This window comes from Haemaphysalis longicornis, unplaced genomic scaffold (genome assembly GCF_048455015.1).
Source record: "Haemaphysalis longicornis isolate Haplotype H1 unplaced genomic scaffold, Haemaphysalis longicornis Haplotype H1 scaffold_2, whole genome shotgun sequence".
In the NCBI taxonomy this organism is placed as follows: Eukaryota; Metazoa; Arthropoda; class Arachnida; order Ixodida; family Ixodidae; genus Haemaphysalis; species Haemaphysalis longicornis.
In genome coordinates this window covers 110,391,212-110,408,126 of record NW_027526295.1, presented here as the reverse complement: position 1 = coordinate 110,408,126, position 16,915 = coordinate 110,391,212, and the positions used below count along the sequence as shown (strand labels likewise).

General features: G+C 48.3%; 1 protein-coding gene across 3 annotated transcripts in view; it reads left to right on the top strand.

Moving 5' to 3' along the window:
- The window catches only part of Atg16 (Autophagy-related 16), a 54,838-nt gene that overhangs the window by 21,808 nt on the left and 16,115 nt on the right, over nucleotides 1-16,915 (top strand). Inside the window, exons 5-10 of one of the 3 annotated variants that reach the window (XM_077698138.1) lie at nucleotides 112-202; nucleotides 761-921; nucleotides 1,612-1,683; nucleotides 8,583-8,762; nucleotides 9,996-10,059; nucleotides 11,887-11,992. In XM_077698138.1, coding sequence (XP_077554264.1) covers nucleotides 112-202; nucleotides 761-921; nucleotides 1,612-1,683; nucleotides 8,583-8,762; nucleotides 9,996-10,059; nucleotides 11,887-11,992 — 674 coding nt within the window. Of the gene's footprint in view, nucleotides 1-111; nucleotides 203-760; nucleotides 922-1,611; nucleotides 1,684-8,582; nucleotides 8,769-9,995; nucleotides 10,060-11,886; nucleotides 11,993-16,915 lie in introns of all 3 variants that reach the window. The other 2 variants (XM_077698137.1, XM_077698139.1) reach the window with 2 other exon arrangements.

Genomic DNA, 16,915 nt, shown 5'->3' with positions numbered 1-16,915 from the left:
CCCTTGAATTTTTGCTTTTGAAGCCTGCACGAACCCTGATGCAAACTGAGCTAAATGGCAGGAGGCAGTGCACGTGACCTGTGCGTGCATCCTGCTCTGGGCACACTGCAGGATCCAAGAATTTGAGTTGGAGCTGGCCACGTTAAAGCAGAACCTCACAGCAACCTCCAAAGATCTCCAGGACATGAAGGATGCCAACCAGGTACGTGGAAAGTGGTGTGGCTGGCCCGTGAGCCATCGATGCATATCGTATTTTCCGGTGTGTAAGCCGCTATGTTGTACGCATCACACTGCCAAATAACTCTGGATCCTTTGTAACAACTTCTGAAGTCGCACTTTTTATTGGCGGCAACTCTTCCCCCATAAACAGACCTTTCATCAAGAAATTGGGTGCATATGTTCCACGGCCCGTACTTTTGAACATGTGCACCAAATTTTGGACTCGTGTACCAAAAAGTACAGTACTCATTTTTGAGTGTTTTGTGACTTCTTTTAACTCGTGTCAATCCTGAAACTTGCTGACACGATTGGAGTTGCAGGCGTTAGCTTTGTTGAAAGTTTCACTTTTCTCAGTGAAATGGAAGTGAAACTTGGAATTGCAACTTTGGAGTTGTGGTTCACTTCTGTGGCTCAGCTTGTGCTGGCAAGTTGAAGCGCACCCACGTAAACTTTTGGGCCACGCACGTACTTCAGCAAATTTGGTATCCCTTCCTTTCCCTTGATGATGATGATGATGCTGATGACCATGATAATGATGCAGCTGCTGCACGACGAGCACGAGGCGCTGCAGCTGGCGTACAGCAGCCTGGAGCGCAACTTTGCCGTCCTCGACCGGGAGCATCAGGACCTGGTCAAGCGCTGGATGGCCCTCAAGTCTCGCGACGCTGACAAGCTCAACGCCGAGAACGAGCGCATGCTCAGGTCTCTCACCTTTTCTCTTCTCCTTCCTCCCCTTGGCCTTTTTTCTGTACGCGTGCTGCATCGCTTGTCTGCTCTTCTGTCGTCCCCACTCTTACGTGTGCCATTACTCCCGAAAGGTCTTAAAAGCATCTGACAGCTAATAGTCCCAACCCTGTAGGACTTTTAGCTAACTTTCTCGTATCTTAAGTGCTTATTGTCTTTTTGCAGCTCACTTTGATTTAAGAACAAAACTTAATGCTGAAAGTGTGAATTTTCGCAGCATTATCAGTGGACAGTGTAAAATAGCCCCTGATCTACCTGAAGCATTTCTTTTTTTGATTAACGCTTTCATCTTGGCCTCCCATTTTGTTTGCTGCCTGTGTGTCAAGGAGGCCAGATTTACTAATTAAGGCTGGGTGCGAACCCATCGCTCGCATCACAATTCCTTTAATTGAATCAAAATAAAATGATGGTATCGCAATAGGAGTAAAACTGCACTGAACGTGAAACCTTCCCTCATCACTGCGTCTTTTCCAAAGATCCTATAACCACAGTGAGAAGTTTTTGAACGTGTTGAATAACGAAATCTGTTGCATAGTTTTGAGAAATTTTGTGGCAGCAGTTAGTTTCGTTGATCACACAGTAGTAGTGGGCCTTTCTCGGTACGGAATCAAGCTGGCTGCCCTTGGTGACCCCCGTTCTTGCCTGCAGGCTGAAGCAAGCCCAGGTGAAGCGAGACCTGGAGGATGCTGCCAGGGAGCCCCTTGTGGTGTCCAACGACAGGTGAACCTCGAGGCCTGCTCAGTGTGCTTGTCCTTGCACGCTTCCGGGGACATTATTGTTCCTCCGTGCTTGTGGGGCATCGGAATGCGTGCAATGCCCGTCTTCGTGCATTGCTTGCTTGCTTGTGTGTGTGTCATGTTGACTGCACATTTGTGGGAGCTTTGGAGCTTTGTGCTGGGACAATACTGGACTGGTGCCTGTCATTTTGGTTGAACTTTGGACTACTTGGCACTGTATTCGTGTTGTTGGTTTTGTATGCAAGTTCTTCTGCGCTTGTGCTTGCTGCTGAAAAATGTTGGTGGCACAGCTGGTGGCATTGCTAATTTCTTTCCTTTTTTCTGGGGTAAGAGTTCAATTATAAAAACTAGATTAGAAAAAAGAAATGCCCTCTTTCCACCTGCATCTCTCCTTCGAGAAAAAAAAAATGCAAACAAGAGGCACTTATTTTTCATTTCTGTCTGCTTCAGAGTTGGCGTAAATGTGAGGGCTATACAGTGTAACCCCGTTCATACGTTTTTCACAGGAGCGGAAAAACAAAACGTAACAACCAGGAAAATGTAGCAGCGAGGAAATCTTAAAAAATGAACGAAAACAGCGCAGCCTTGACTTGCAACCATGTATTTCGGCAACTTTGGCTTTCAAACCTTAAAAAACTCGGGAATGTAGGATTGCCGCTTTTTGCAATCACTAGAAAATGCCACGCGTGGCAATGCAAAGTCCCTAGCGATGTCAACTCTTTTCCGCGCTGGCTGCTTGTCTGCTGCATTTAGTACGTCACGTTTTTCCTGAATGGAAAGTGCCTCTGGCTGTCGCAACGCCATCAAGGATGCGCAGCTGTGAGTTCAACAGCGTTCTCAAAGCTTGAAGCGCACGATGACAATGAGAGCACATGCTATTCTTGCGGTGGTGCTTTTAAGGCACACACACACTTCCGGCATTCCGAAGTGAAACTTCCCTTGTAAGCCCAGTGACGATGGTGATAGCATAGAGTAACATAGAGCTATCTAGTGGGGACGAAGCGCACCCATGTGCGGCTTCATGCAGTCAATTTTGTAGCCAAGCCTGGCCAAGGCTCGTCAAACATCAAAATGGCGGTCCGCACATGCTGCCCTGGCGGCTTCAGAGTGTCAGATTGCGACGAATGATCCAGGAACATACGCTGAGCCATGACATAACAGTGAGGGTTTCTACCCTTTCAGTCGCGAATTATTATATTCACTGCAGAAAAATTCCATACTTGGAGGTTTAGCAGTGTCAAGTGTCTAGAGGTAAGAAAAAAAGGTTCAGTCTCTCTAGAATACTTATTACGCAAATGGTGTCGTGTCCTCATACGGAGACACCATCACTCCATCCTGCTTTTCCCTATAAAAATAATAAATATCCTGAGGCAGTTTACAAACAAGGAGGTGAAATAATAATTTCTGCACATGAAAGAGGTGTTTTTAGCCTTTATAAATGCATTCTACATCACATGGTGCCACCTTTCACTTCCGTAGGTTTCGAACATCAGCCGCACCGCTCTGCAGCATGAACTCTTTTCATTTACACAAGGAAAACGATGAAGAAAGTTGCGTCTCCATATGGAGACATGGTGACTGAAAGGGTTAATACATGGGACTCTATGTGAGCTGTGCCGGGACCAGGCAAAAGCAATGCAGCAGCCTAGAAAACGCAGCACTGAGGAACGTAAGAGTGGGGTTCTGCTGTTTCAATCTGCCACTCTTCCAGAAAAGAAAGCTTGCTAAAAAGAAGCATTTTTTTGTCTCATGCCCAGCCTAAATTTGATTTCAGTGGCAGCAACGCACAAAATGATGCATGAACATCTGTGTACAATGTGTTTTGATTTCGAGAGTTGCAAAGGACTATCCTGGTGCTGTAATAGAATACTTGTGTGTGGAGGACCTTATCTATGGTCAGAATTTTTGTGCTTGTCTTTCGCCGTGATAATCAAGTGACTGTTAGAATGTGGGGCGTGTTAGAATGTGGGGCGCTTTAACTATTGACCTTTTGCAGTAATCCATAATTATAACCCAGGAGTGCTATCACTAAGAAATGCAAGTTGGCCATCTACTGTACAGTGCCTGGTTGAGCTCTGCTGCTGTGCTTGTAACTATGACTTTTAACCGCTTTGTATGTCAGTGTTGCGATGCAAACGGGTATGCTAAAAATTGTGGCGGCACTGTGTAAGCAGATGGCCTTACCTTTAATGTGAAAGTGTTTCTTGGCTAGGTTGGCAAAAGCTTGTAACAAGTTGCAGTCCACAAAAGGCATCCACAAAAGCCGTGTTTGGAAAGTATGTAACTTCTCACATCAGAACTAACACCAGCACCAACACCTGCCGCAGTGACATGTGGTGTGAGCTGAATTTGCATTGGCTGCGGCATGTACCATAGCACACAAATCAGAAATAAAGGAAACAAAAGCATGTGCATTGGCTCCAGCACCTGCTGCAGCAACACTTGGCGTGCGCTCGATTCTCACTTTGTGCAACACATTTCATGTCTCATGCAACATAAATAAAAAACAGGCAACGTACATGCATTGGCATCAGTGCAATCTTCGCTAAGACATGGCACACACCAACTATTATTGACTGCAACACTTCCCATGGTGCGTGCATTAGAAATCAAACACAAAAAGCACTTGAGTCAGCACCAACACATGTCACACCAACGCTCACTGCCCGCTAAAATCATTGCTGGCTGCGACACGTTCCATAGCACGTGTATTGGTACCACACCTCTTGCAGGAACACTCAGCATGCTCTCAATTCCAGTTGACTGCAACACGTTCCATAGCGCATGCATACGAAATAAAGCAAAAGCACATGCATTGGCGCCAGCACCCACTGCAGAAACAATCAGTGTGCGCTCAGTTCCTCTTGGCTGTGACATGTTCCATAGCACATGCATCAGAAATAAAACAGAAAAGCACATGCATCGGTACCAGCACCCACTGCAGCAACTCTCTGTGCACACTAAATACCAAATGACAGTGACACGTTCCATAGCGCATGCATAGGAAATAAAACACAGAAGAGCACATGCCTCGGTACCAGCACCCACTGCAGTAACAACCTGGGTACATTCAATATCAATTGGTTGTGACACATGCCAATTCCGTTTAGACGCATCAGCATTATGCACTGGCTTACATGTGCTGGAGCATTGCGTAAATCCGATTGAAACCCCAGGTGCTCGCAAACTGTGCAAACAAAACCAATCAAGTTGTCAGCAAATCGTTTGGCGAAGTGACGGCTGGCTACTGCGAAAGGAGCATGATTTGCAAGTCGGCAGCAGTCTTGTGGGTGTGCTTGGCGAGAAACGTCTGTCCTGCTGGCGGGTCGCTTTGGCAAAGTTGCGACCACGTTAGTCCTGCTTCGTGGCATGTATGCCAAACACTTGCGTTGCGACAAGCTCAGCTAGTGGAACGCGGCGGCGCGTTTCATGTAGGTGGCGGATGGATAAACACAGCATCTTCTACTGCTATACACTGTCCTATCGAGGCGCCAACTATTAGTGCTTATTGGCGTCATGGCGCACTACTTCACTTCACCTCTCCTAGACGGCAGCACCATCTGAATGGGGAAGTTCGAGGGAAGGACATAAGGTGCATTCGTAAAGCTTTCTGGGCATGGCTTCATGGCTCAGTTGGCAGAGCGTTTCACATCTTCCATTGCAGCTGGACTGATTGTGGCCTCGAATCCTAGCGCTGCCGTGTCAATGGAACTTTTTCTGGTGATGTCATTTCCATGACGGATGTGGCATCAGTGAGGTTTATACCCCGGCATAAAACACTTTCGTGTTAAAAGAACATGCACCAGCACCCACTGCAGCTACAGTATGTGGTAATTCAGTGTGACACATACCACAGCGTTTGCATCAGAAATGCAACAAAAGCAGGTGCATGGCACCCACCACAGCAACAAATCAGTGTGCACTCAATACCAAATATGTGCAGTGCGTTGCGTAGCGCATGCATCAGAATTAAGACACATAAAACACGGAAAAGTGCACATGCAGCGGTACCAGCACCTCTTGCAGGAACACTCGGCATGCTCTCAATCCCAATTGAGTGCAACACGTTCCATAACACACACAGACGAAATAAAACGAAAGCGCATGCATTCGCACCAGCACCCGCCCCAGCAATAGTTAGTGCACTCTCATTTCTTACTGGCCGTAACAAGTTCCAAAGTGCGTGCATCATAAATAAAACAAAATCAGGTGCATTGGAACCAGCGCTCACTGCAGCAACAGTGGGTGCACTCTTAGTTCTAGTTGGTTGTGCCACGTTCCTTAGCACATGATCGGTGATTAAACACACAAAAGCTCATTCATCGGCACCAGCACCCGGTGCTGCACCGCTAAGCACGTGCTCCATTCCATTAACTTTGACATCTTTACCATGCAATAGAAATAAATCAAGCGGGTTCGTCAGCACCGGCACCTATTGTAGGAACAAAGGTGGAGCACTCAATTTCGCTTGGCTTCAACATGTCGCAAAGTGCATACATCAGAAATAAAACACAGAAAAGCACATGGATCGGCACCAGTACCCACTGCAGCAACATCCGTCATGCGGTCTCAATTCTGATTAGCTGTCATGTGTTCCATAGCATGCATAAAAAGTAAATCACAGAAAAAGGCTTGTTCATCGTCACCAACACCCATCGCAGTAATTCTCGGTGCACACTCAAGTCTGCTGCGACACAGGCTATCCGCCCGCATAAGGAATAAAACAAAACACGTACATCAGCACTAGCACCCACCATAGTAACACTAGTTGCATGCACTTCCAATTGGCTGCGATACGTTCAATAGCGTGCATCGGAAATCGTAAGATAGACGTGCATCGGCACGAACACGTGCCACAGTAACACTCAACACAAGCTCAATTCTGATTGTCTGACATGTTTTATGAACGTGCATCCGAAATAAAACGCAAGGAGCACATTCATTGTCTTGAGACCCTTTTTGTACCTTCTGCACCACGAATCAAATATGGCCTCCAACGCAGCATCCGGAAAGGAATTGAATTTTTGCTCACAGAATAATTTGATCGGTTTTCTCCTGAGGCAGCGTCGCAGCAGCATATATTGTGATTCCAATACAAGTAGCTTTAGTGAGTTCAATCCTGAGGCAGCGTCGCAGCAGCGTATATTGTGATTCTAATACAAGTAGCTTTAGTGAGTTCAATGTGGAGGTGGTCAATGCAACATAGACATTGGCAGAAGAGTTGAACCTAGTCCAAAGAAATGCTTTTGCATTCTTATCTCATTAGAACATTCTTAGAGGTCCTCTGCAACTTTTTGTTCTTCATGTTGGTGTGTGTCACGCGTTTGCATGTGTTTTCTTGCATAGATGGGTTGTATAGCCTCTGAATTACTGTCACTGCACAACATTTTTCTGGCCAGTTCAAGAGGCTGCCACATGATCTATAATTCAAAATGAAATCTGCAACGCACACGAAGACTGTTTAATGGCATTATTGAGACTGTCGGATATAGAGTTTTTTTTTTGAAACAGCCAGGTTGTCCTGGTTTTGGCTGCATGCACTAAATGTCCTGGTCATCGTGTAGTGCATGGGCTGTGTGTTTGTGCTGTATGTGGGGCTTTTGTAGCCAATCTGTCATGTGCTGCCCGCCTTCTTGCGCACTAATATGCTGAATGGCCACCGTAGAACGTGTCCACTGCCACTGACTCCAGAGTGTCTTCTTGCACTACAAGTGCACTTAGGGTGCCCGGAGGTCGTTCATGTTGCTGGTGTCTGCGATTAAGCACAGCTGGTGGCTTGATAACCTGCCTTTAAGTTACGCTTCTGCTGCATTGACTGCTGTACCGCTTTTTTTCAAGTGGCATCCCATTGCTCATTTGTTCATGTACTTCATCTGCATAAAGCCTGGTGTAATGTCATCCTTGTTGGCTGCATTGTCGTCCCTCTCTGTGACCCTTGCATCCATATGTGGCATCTGTGTGGGGGGGTTTGTGGGCCTTGAGTGGTGCCTGACTTGCATGCCTCATTGGACCTCATTGGAAACCCAGTCAGCAGTAGAGAAACCTGTGCGGGCAGAAAGCTACAGCTCGTCCAAGGCACAAATGGTGGCTTGGTGCTTTTTAACTGATTGCCCCGTGCCAAATGATGAGGGACACTGTATCCTAATACCCCTCTGTTGAAAAGGTGTAAAAAGGCTGTGGGACTGGTGATTTATATTCCTACCCTAGTTCAATTTCCTCAACCGTGTCTTGGAGTCGTCACCTCATGTTAGGTATGAACAGCATCAGCAAACGAGAGGGAAAGCCTGTACAAATATTGGCAAAACTTTCAAGGCAAAGCTCTTCTAGGTTTGGTGGCAGTTCCAGCAGATGTCTTGCTTAAACCTTTTTCTTGTACACTTTGCCGAGAGGCACTTCTGTTGTTTTAGTAGTGAGACCACAGAGTACCTGTGTAATAGTGGTTTGCTCTTTCCTGCCGCTTCGAACTAATGGAAAAAATATTAAACTAGGCCTAAATAAATTAGTATTTAGGCCTAGTACTAGGTACTAGTATTTAATGTATTTTATGTAATGTAATGATGTATTTAGTATTTTATTTAGGTACTAGTAGTTTAATGGTACTAGGCCTAAATAATATTTAAGCTTAGTAATTAGGCCTAATATTTAGGCCTAAAAATTTAATATTAATGGAAAAATATCAAATGAAGACTGATTCTGTGGTGATACTGTACTGCTGAAAGTATACCTGTGACCTTTTTTGCTTGATGACCAGCATTTTTGCGCCTTGTCATCGTATTTTCGACGTTACCTTGTTGTTTTCTCTGCGTGACTGACGCCAGGGTTGCCTCCTCTCCCCCGTGGCCTTGCCCAGCAGAGCTTACCTGACCCCATTGCCTTGCGCAGGGTGCGGTCTGTCAGCTGGGCCACAGCCCCGCGCGACGCAGGGGACGCTCTGTGGGTGGGACAGCATCCGTCGCGTGGTTTTTCCTCGCTGCTGACGAACGCACCCCCGTCAATGCAGTGGCGTCAGCGGGCAAGCTCATGCCGGGCGTCGTACGAGGGTCGTTATGCCACCCGTCACGAGCACGTGCAAGTTTGTACTTTTTGCATACGTGTGCCGAGCTGCTTGCGCATTGGGGTAAGCGAACAGAGGGTGGACGGCACGTGTCTCGTGATGTGTACGTGACTGTGAATCTTGTCGTGATCGCCACGTAGCGTTTAAGAACTGTGGCAGTCCCCTTTTTTTTTTTTTTTCGTTGGAAGTGCATGCCTCAATGTTGCACTGCATTTTAACACCTTTAACATTTTATAAACCTCGAACTAACATGATTGCTGACTTACTGTGTATGGTTAGTGCCCTCTTGACAGTCACCCCCCATCCAATGGGGATTGCCCACAGAACTTTTCTTTGCACTACCCCAGCCTGAATTACAAAACGTCTGGAGATTTAGCAGAGCCCCCTTCGGAGAAGCAAACAATCAATCCTTGCTCTCTGTTGTGACCCCACCAGGGGACAGTAGCTAGCAGGCAGAAAAAGCATGCATCGTTGCAGGGGTGGGCAGTCCTCTGTTTCTCTTCCTCCGTGAGGGACTGTGCAAACCAGAAAAGTCGAATTGGCCAAGGCTTGAGTGGTTACTGAGCCAAAGGAATTGTGCTAGGCCTAACTACATCACTTTGAGCGCGATGTTAAGACATTCATCGATTTGTGCAGATTTTATAGGCTTAGTGCTGCAGTTGTGGGTAAACTTGTGGAAGAGAAGTTTGCCAAAAGGGCTACGATGAAAATTGGAATGATAAATGAGGGAAATTAAGTTTGGGCGGCACAGGACTATGTGCACCGAGGTGCTTTAATGTACTTGTTGTAGGCATTGTGGAATAGCGAGGGCAGTGGCAGTGCATGGGAAGAATGACCAACTGATTCTGTCTTAAGCAGTCGGCGCTCAGTCTGGAACTGATGTGGCAGGCTGGCGTTGTTTGCACTTTCTTCTTTCTTTGTTCATCTAGATGGAAATTTTAAGTGCATGAACTGTCAGCGAAAAATCCGCGCCGCTGTCGCATATAATTCGCATCTTCGGTGACCTTGCTGCGCCTAACAGCATGTGCTTTAGCATATGTGCCATAAAAACGCACGTTGTGTGTGCCTTGTGAGGCACTCAGAGCTAGCAAAACTTGACTCTATTCTCCATATTCTCCCTCTTTTCATACTTTTCAACCTCACTCTTGATCTCTCCCTTCTTTTACTACCTGTTTTCACGCATTGGTCAAGAGGTCGACGGCCGCACTTATGGTCACCCTCCCCCCTGTTTTCTTTTGCAGCACCCGGCAGCCGGTGCCCCTGTGCCTGCAGTCCTTTGTCCCCAATCGGCTACTCCTGAAATTTGTACGTGGTCTCACATGGTCCCTAAGTTGAACTTGATGCTTAGTTGATGCACAAATCATGAGCGCGATAAAAATTGACCGGTATCTGCTTGCTTTGCTGCAAACGACGTCAAAATACATAGCCTTATGGCTGCCCCTGCCCCGTAATGCCCCCTTCTACCCCCATGCTCTCTCTCGCTCTCTCTCTCCCCTTTTCCTTTCCGCATTGCCTTCACTACCCTTGACTCAGTCCTACCTTCCCTCCTTTTCCCCCTCCAATCCTCCCCTACACTTCCCCTTCCTATCCTCCCCCTTGCACCCTACCCTGCTTCCTCTTCTTCCTTGCAATCCCCCTCTGGTCCTTGCCCCTTTCCTCAGCCCTCTCTCACTCCCTCATTTTCCCCTTCCCTATGATCCTCTCTCTCCTCGACATTTCCATGCAACTCTTTCCCCTCTTCCCTTCCACCCTCTGCTCAGCTGCTCTCCCTCACTCTCTGCCATCTTCTGTCCTTCCCTTCCTCTTCTCTAGTGCCATTTGTGTCTAATTCCCTTCTTGCCCTATCCTATTTCTTCCCTCGCTTTGTATTATTTCCCATTTCCCTTCACCCTTCTGCTTCCACTCCCTCAATTGTTTCCTTCACCCTCTCCCTCTCTGTATTCTCTCTCCTGCAATTTTCTCATCTCTCCTAATCCCTTCAACAGTTCCTCTTAACATCTCCCTCCCAAAATTATTACCTCCTTTACCTAATATTCCCCCACTGCAATTGCTCTCCTCCCCCTACAATTTACGCTTTCCTAGTCCTTCCCTACCACTTCCTTCCCGCTACACTTTTTCCCCATCTCCCAACCTCAGCCCTCTTGTGCTAGTGTTTTCCATCCTCGTCTTTTCCCTTCTATCTCCATCCCACTCTTGTAGCCCTTCCTCGTTCACCCTATTCCCTCAGCCATAGATAAGTCTTCTGCCCCCTCATCCCCCACTTCAATTGCGATCCACCCCTTCTACTTCACTGTTCCTTTTTGAGTTATACCCTCACTGTCCCCTTCCCACTATACTCTCTCTCACATTTGCTTTTCCCTATCCCTTTTCTACTTTGCTCACTTTATATTCCATTTTTCTTCCACCCTTTGCACTCCTCTTGCCCTCACCAATCACTTACTTTCCAATTAATAGTGGGTCAGTTACCCACTGGTAAAATCAGTTACCCACTGGTAAACAGACTTGTCAGTAACATTTCTCGCTGATTCAAGCGACAAACAGATGGTCACACTAAGAGTTGTGTGTTTAAGTAGTGAATTGTCTTTGAAAAGAGAACGCAATAACTTGCTTCACATTTATTCTTCCAACCATTTTTCTATTTGTGACAAGAACTTTACAAATTGCTCCTGGTACTTCGTAGTTATGGTGAATATATAAATCGTATCTCAGCTAGCAGTTTTGTAGCTCTTTATTTGCACATCACTGTGTGGACTGGTTTTATAATGTATTGTTGCTTCATGTAGAAAATGCAGTCTAAGCACCTGCGTGTCTCAGTGCCTGCTTTTATTTTTGGAGTCAGCTATTAAGAGTGTACTTATTCGCTACGGGAGAAAACATCTCTGGAGCGAGGGACTAAGTCAAGCACAGTCCCAGGTCAGTGCCTGTCCTGGACAGTTGCACCGACTTACGGTGTTGTTATTACAATAGTTTACGATAAGTGGACTTCCATTGCCGTGATGCATACTGCGCCCACCATGACTGAAAGTAGCATTGTACCCCCGAGATGTGTACCTGATTGTCTTTCTGCTTGAATTGCATCCAAATCCTGCCCGCAAGAGGTGACTACACGCGCTGTCTGCCTTCCCTGCCCAGGATGCTCACGAGGGGGAGGTGAACGCAGTGCGGTTCTCGCCATCCGGCCGCATGCTGTGTACGGGAGGGGGCGACCGCAAGGTCAAGATCTGGGAGTTCACAAGGGGTGAGCGTCTCCTCCAAGCTCTATTCCCTCTTGGGAAGCTTAAAGGAGCCATGAAGAGAAAACACAAGTTTGGTTCATTCGAAAGATTGCCTCGTTAGAACCATAACGACACCACCTATAACGCAAACTTCGCTCAAATAAGCAACATAATTAGGAAAAAAGGAAATCACCATGCGACCCACCAGCTCATTTTCCGCAACAGAACCTATGATGTCACTCGAGAATGCTCTGCGATTGGCGGAGGCCGGCAAAAGCAAACGCATGTTAGGCAGGGCTTACAGTTTGCATAGCGAGCTAAATGCCCGTGAAACATACTGCACATTCTTTTTATGACAAATAACGGTGGAGTAAATGGTGGAAGTTCCGAACGAACACGCAAGCGTGTATGCCAATGCGTACGAAACTACCGCCAGCCGAACTCGACATCTCGCCATCGCCACCGTCACGCAGACGAATTTTCGGGTTCAAGGCTCTTCGGGGCCAACGAACCGTCCCAGCACGCACAGCCGCGACCTTGCTTGGTATCGTAATCCCTTCACAGGAGGTTGGCCGTCATATCGCCAACCAGCCAAGGTAAAAATAGAAACAAGGGGAGTAAGGAACACAGAGCAGCAACGAGATAGTGCCACTCGTTGCACAGGTTTCGGTATGGAGGTCGTGTTGGCTTGCTGCTGTCGTTACGAGCTCGTTTACAGTTTACAACCACTGAAAACTTCAGTTTGTTCGAGTACTTTACCATGAAATTTCGTTGCTGTGTTTTGAAATGCCCATGTAGTACGGGCAAATCGTCGAGGGAGTGCGACATCCCCGCCGGTGAGATCTCCTTTCATGTGCTGCCCAACGACGAACCTCGGCGAAGCAAGTGGCTACGTTTTGTGAACTTTGCAAACGGAGGAGAAAGAGAGCTAAAGGAAGTACCGTATTTATTCGAATATAGGTCGACCTTTTTTTTCCGAAAATGTGCTTAAAAATTGAGGGTCGACCTATAATCGTGACCGAAGAACCTCGACCTATAGTCGTGATCAAAAATGGCGGGTGCAACGAGCGATCCGTTTCTCCGTCGCGCCCGGCACTCCTCAATTTGAGGCGGCAGCGCGGAGCATCTAGAACAAAGACAGGCAAGAAAATAAAGGAAAAAATGACAAAACAATCAGCGTAAGAAAACCACCCACAGTCACTGCCGGCTATCGCGCATTACCTGCGGCCGAACCGGACACGAGCGAGCTTACGTACTGGCTAGAGAGCCAGATTGGCTTGGCTTGGTGTCTTTGGCTTGGCTAGGTGACTTTCGCCACCTAGCGTAGCCACCTCGTGAACGGAACGGCGTTGCCTGCTTCGCTCGCTGTCACTACTATCTCCCGTTCTCCGTTTCATGCGCTTTCTTTGTGTTTGCTTCGTTGTGATTTCCGCACACAACGTTTTTCTCGTGCGCATTTCGCGATGTCACGTCGGACTTTAAGCGGCGGGTGGTCCTGTTTGCTGAGAACTTGAACAACTGCGCCGCTCAGCGAGAGTTAGTCGTTAATGAAAAGCTGATCAGGGGATGGCGGAAACAGCGGGACGAACTTTTTTAAGTGCGAATGCACTTTATAAGCGACCCCAAACCATCCACCGCCGGCGGCGGCGGCGTCCGCAGTGCTCCTCTATAAGGAAACAGCATCCGGCGCCAGGTTTCGATCCTAGGACTTTGCGGGCCGCAGCCCGACGCTCTACCGAATAAGCCACGGACTCGACGCTGATATCGGTGTCAGTAACGCGCCTTATATCTTTAACGCATTCAAACTACGTCGTCAGCGGCGTGCGTTGGCGACTCAGCGGCGTTATAGCGGCTTGATAACTGCGTGGTGTACACGTGATACTACAAACCCGATGGAAGAGATGGAAGAGAAGGCGGCGAGGCGGTGGGCTGCGGGGGCCGAGCGCAAGCGCCGCAAGCGGGCCGACAACCGTGCATTCGCACTTTCACATTCTCCCCCTCGGGGAAATGCGGGGGAATTTTTGCTTGTAGGGGACTGCGTCGTGCGTTTCGTGGTGGGAGGCGCGATGCTCTCGAGAAAAAACTCCGGCTGCACGTGGAAGAGAAGCGTGCGAAAGGACACCGAGTGTCCTGCGAAGATATTCAGACCAAAGCTCAACAGTTAGCGCTGCGAGGCGGGATTGGCCGTTCAGCCTTCAAAGCCAGTCGGGGGCGGGGGTGGGTAATGAACTGCGGCGCATGCGGCGCAAGTTCCGACGACGACGCATTGTGTGGCTCCGACCAGTGAGGTGACCGCGTTGTAAATAAATGGGAGTTTTAAAAAGTTTCCTCAAGTTTTTTTCTTAAAAGTATGGGTCGACCTATAATCGAATATATTATTTTTTTTTTCGGCGACTTCAATTTTTAGGGGGTCGACCTATATTCGTGCTCGACCTATTTTCGAATAAATACGGTACGAGTGTGCTCGCTTCATTTCCGAGGAAGTGATTACGGCACGGATCGGGACATGCTGGCGCTCGTCGCCGACTTCGTCAAATCGCCGTCAACGCGGTCTGACCTTGGGGGAAAAAATTGCCGTACACACCGCGCATTGACGCTCGAATCTTTCTGGTCGGAGCAGAGAGCTCGAGCGAACGGCTTTCCATACACGACACCGGCCAACTTGCATAAGCGATACTGCTACTGAAATTGAAAATACGGCACAGTATTCGGCACAGTACGGCACAGTATTCGGCACAATACGGCACAGTCAGTATTCGTCCGTCGCGACGGGGATGACGAGGCAGCGGTGCCGACGGCAGGGCGTTCGTCTGTTGTGGCTATCGCGGAATGGTCGCTTTCCCGTCCACCGCGTATCCCACAACTCTTGCCGCTCGTGCACTTAGAAGCATTGAGCGTTCAAGTGGTGTGAGGTTGTTAAATGCAAGCCCGAGCTCCTCGGCGAGAGTTTTGTTCTCCGGATCAGGCGATTCCATGACTAGGGCTGCGGGTGCACTAGGTGTTACTAGTATTTTTAAAATGGCCGCCGTCTCGGTCAACTTCCGCGTGTGGGTGCTATATGGAGTCGACATACTAAGTATCTGTTTCATGGACCGGCTCGTATGACGCCATTGTTCACGTGACGAAATGTGCAATTTTAGCGGGAGATTTAAAATTTTGGCTTAAATTGCCTTATTTCTCAGTGAATAAAGCATCATTTGCTTCCGGGAAAGCGCTTGGGGTACTATGAAACACCTAATCTTTTGAATAAAACAAACTTTTGTTTTCTCTTCATGGCTCCTTTAAAGGGGCCCTGAAATACCTTCCGCCGATGCATGGATGTACATGTAACCAAATAAGACAATGTATTAGCAATCTCCTCCCGCAAGAATTTTGTTAAAGCGATGAGTATTAGCTGAGAAATCGTAAATCAAAAACCGCGCATTATCGTCGCGCCGCGTTTCCTCCCCTTTTCAACTGTTGACGGCGCGCCAGCACTCCCTCCCATGATGCTGCGCTAGTCAGCGGTGACGTACTTCCGCATTACGCTCCTCCGACTGCCGTCTGCTACGGGCAAGTTTTGTTGACACCATGAATTCCGCACTCCGCTCAAGGATGGATAAGCGAACGAAAAATCTGGCCGCATGAGTGCGGTGGCCTGGCCTTGCCCTTTAGCGGTGTGCGTTGCTGCAGTGCAGCACGTGACTTTTAATCGGCGGCGAACTCGCAGCCGCTGGGGAGGATCTTGCGCTCGGTCCCTTTCATGCACCGCGCACTGTTTATCCAAAAAGCGCCGTATCAGATGTGGCCCCGCTGGTGCCGGGTCTTATTTTGCGGTGGTGGTAATTCCTGCCGGCGCCATGTGAAAAAGACATTTTAAACCGATTCAGAACCCGTGCACAAAACGCTTCAATCATGTGACCAGTTCAGCTTGGGGCGACGCGTGGTGGAGAGCGGCAACGTTGGCAAAACATGCTCTGGCGCGGCTCTGAGCTTTCTAGCGCTGGAGCGAGCGCCTTTCTTTGACGATCTCAAACATCGGTTGCCTTGGCAACAAGGCACAAACCACCCCAGAGGTCAGTTACGGTTGCGTGATCCCGGTTCAGCTCGGGGCCCCACCTCGCGACATGTGGGCACTGCAGACGTACCACTCACTCTCATTAGGAAGTGCGAGATGCGTTTGGCATTACAGGAGGCGATGGTGTGTGTGTTGTGGACGCCTTTGTTTCGCGATGAAATGCGACGTTGTGCTTCTGCGGGTGGATAGTGCTTCCCATGGTCTGGATTATCTTTCTCGAGCGACGTACGACTCAACCTCGCATGGGGTATGTGCAGTGTGCGTGGCTAAAAGCCATCTCGGCTTGCGCGCCAGAGTTAAGTGACTTGCTGTTCGTCCCCGCAAATCGCGCGCGAGGTGAGTGCCGAATTTACGACGGGCAGAGGAGGCAACCCATCGTCTGTCAATCGCGGTTCAGACTTGCAACGCATGTTGTGACGTTGTGTTCATTCGAAACGCATCTCTGGATTGTTTTGAAGTGGAAAAAAATGTATCCGTCAAACCCGGGCATTCGGCTCAGGGCGTTCTCTGCGATTGCACGAAAGAAGTGCCACGGGGCTTCAACGCTTTCTTTATGGGACGTACTCCGGTAAGAGAATATCCATGTCGTGTTATGGCCGTGTTGCATTCAATACGAACGGTTAGGCGTTTGTTTACACTTGTTTCGTTTGTCGTAAAATGTCCAAGCACTCCGGCACTACGCTGGCAGATCAGCCGGCGAGTCGACGCTGAGCAGACGACTCATCTCTTTGCCGGAAGTGCGTGAAAAAGCCGCCCAATAGCAGGATGTCTAGCTCATGACGAACATCGGGGAATCGATGATGTAGACATGTGAAGATGGCGGCGTCCAAAAACACGAAGGAAAGGGTGAGAAAAAAGCGACAAACTTTGCAACAAAAGTGTGAGCTTT